The sequence below is a fragment of the Rhincodon typus genome, chromosome 8, assembly GCF_021869965.1.
Source record: "Rhincodon typus isolate 14 chromosome 8, sRhiTyp1.1, whole genome shotgun sequence".
Lineage (NCBI taxonomy): Eukaryota > Metazoa > Chordata > Chondrichthyes > Orectolobiformes > Rhincodontidae > Rhincodon > Rhincodon typus.
The window spans coordinates 32,501,376-32,503,515 of NC_063339.1; the positions used below are offsets into that span (position 1 = coordinate 32,501,376).

At 44.2% G+C, this 2,140-nt stretch overlaps 1 protein-coding gene across 1 annotated transcript in view; it reads left to right on the forward strand.

The window, feature by feature from the left end:
* LOC125481037 (leucine-rich repeat protein 1-like) overlaps positions 1-1,370 on the forward strand; it is a 4,063-nt gene extending 2,693 nt beyond the window's left edge. The window contains exon 5 of the mRNA XM_048600084.1: positions 1,351-1,370. Within this exon, the coding sequence (XP_048456041.1) occupies positions 1,351-1,370 (20 nt within the window). The remainder of the gene's footprint in view (positions 1-1,350) is intronic.
* Positions 1,371-2,140: the final 770 nt, after the last annotated feature.

The window sequence follows — 2,140 nt, forward strand, 5'->3', positions numbered from 1 at the left end:
AACAACTGCACCTCCCAGTTGCGAACCATTTCAACTCCCCCTCCCATTCCCTCAGACGACATGTCCATTCTGGGCCTCCTGCAGTGCCACAACGATGCTACCCGAAGGTTGCAGCAACTCATATTCCGCTTGGGAACCCTGCAGCCCAATGTTATCAATGTGGACTTCACAAGCGTCAAAATCTCCCCTCCCCCTACCGCATCCCAAAACCAGCCCAGCTCGTCCCCGCCTCCCTAACCTGTCCTTCCTCCCACCTATCCCCTCCTCCCACCTCAAGCCCTACCCCCATCTCCTACCTGCAAACATCATCCTGCCCCCTTGACCTGTCCATCCTCCCTGGACTAACATATCTCCTCCCTACCCACCCACCTACACTCACCTTTACTGGCTCCATCCCCGCCTCTTTGATCTGTCTGTTTCCTCTCCACCTATCTTCTCCTCTATCCATCTTCTATCTGCCTCCCCCTCTTTCCCTATTTGTTTCAGAACCCCCTTCCCCTCCCCCATTCCTGAAGAAGGGTCTAGGCCCGAAACGTCAGCCTTCCTGCTCCTCTGATGCTGCTTGGCCTGCTGTGTTCATCCAGCTCTACACCTCGTTATCTCACATTCTCCAGCATCTGCAGTTCCTACTATCTCGGGATCTGGGTATTCTTGTGTATGAGACACAAAAAGCTAATTTGCAGGTTCAGGCTAATTATGACGGCAAATGCCAGTGTGGCCTTTATTGCAAGGGTGTTGAAGTTTGAAAATAAGGAAGTCTTGTTCCCACTGTACAAGGTCTCAGTGAGGTTGCATCGAGAATACTACCTACAGTTTTGTTCAGCGCATTTTAAAAGGGATATACTAATGTCTGAGATAATTCAGAAGAGATTTACTATCCTGATCACTTTGATGAAGAGGTTGACTGATTAAGAGCAGCTAAACAGGTTAGTCCTGTTTTTCATGAGTGTTTCGAACAATGATGGTGATCATATCAAAACATACAAGATTCTGAGGGAAATTTGACAGGGTAGATGTTGAGAAGATCTTTTCATTAGTGGTGGGATCTCACCCTAGGGGACACTGTTAAAGAACAAGGGTCACACATTTATAACTAAGATAAAAATGAATTTCTTGTTCCATATGGTGAGGAATATCTGAAATTCTTTACCCCAGGAAGATGTGGAAGCCAGATCACTGAAAGTATTTAATGAGAACATTTAAAATATCCAGGAATTGAGGACAATGATGAGTTGACACAAAAGAGGAGTTGAGACCGGAGGTCAGCCCTGATCTTGTTGCATGGTTGGGCAGGCTTCAGGGCCAATTGGGCTGGTCCTGCCCCTGTTTTTCATATTCTTCTCATCACAGGCTTGGGTGACATGACTTAAAGATTAAAGGAAATTCAAGGTGGTTTTGCAGGAGAGATGGTCTAAGGTGTTCACCCTTGGAGACAATGCAGCAGCTCCTGTGTTTACAGGCAATAATGGACTGCTAGATTCTGAACTCCCAGCAAGGTGTTGAGAACGTCAGGTTGTAAACGCTTATACTCTAATCTGCCCATTTACTTCCTACTCTAAGAGATGGAGTTGAAAGAACAGCTATTCAGCACTTGCACCTGGAGGAAGCATATACCATGGCAAGCATACCCAGATCCCCAGAATATTACTTGGGTCTCTAACTTAACAGTCCAGCAGTAATGCCACGAGGTCATCACTCTCCCTTCTGTGGTGTGTGTTTTTTCAGTTGTATTAAGAATAAAAGGTTGTGTTGCATACAAACATGGTGCTCAATCGATAGTGCTTTCAGCCTATTTGTTATGGTAAGTCTCAAAAGCAGAGATCTTGTTGAGTTATTCTTTCTGAAGATTTGATATATTTTTAAATTATCAGTCTCCAGGGGATCATAACAACTGAAATCTAAATGCACCACATCAGCTGCCTTAGAATTTGGATTTTCCTGCCTGCACTCACACATCACTTAAGAAGATGGCACTGAAGTGAAAAAAATGTGACACCTTGAGACCTGATTTAAAATCTTAAAATTTGCTAAATGCAATGTTTATGGGAAACGATGCGGAATTTACATTAAATTAAAAATCTAAGCATGTGTTAATGTGGTCCATTTATTGTCAACAAAGTATTCTGTAAAGGGTGTAGCA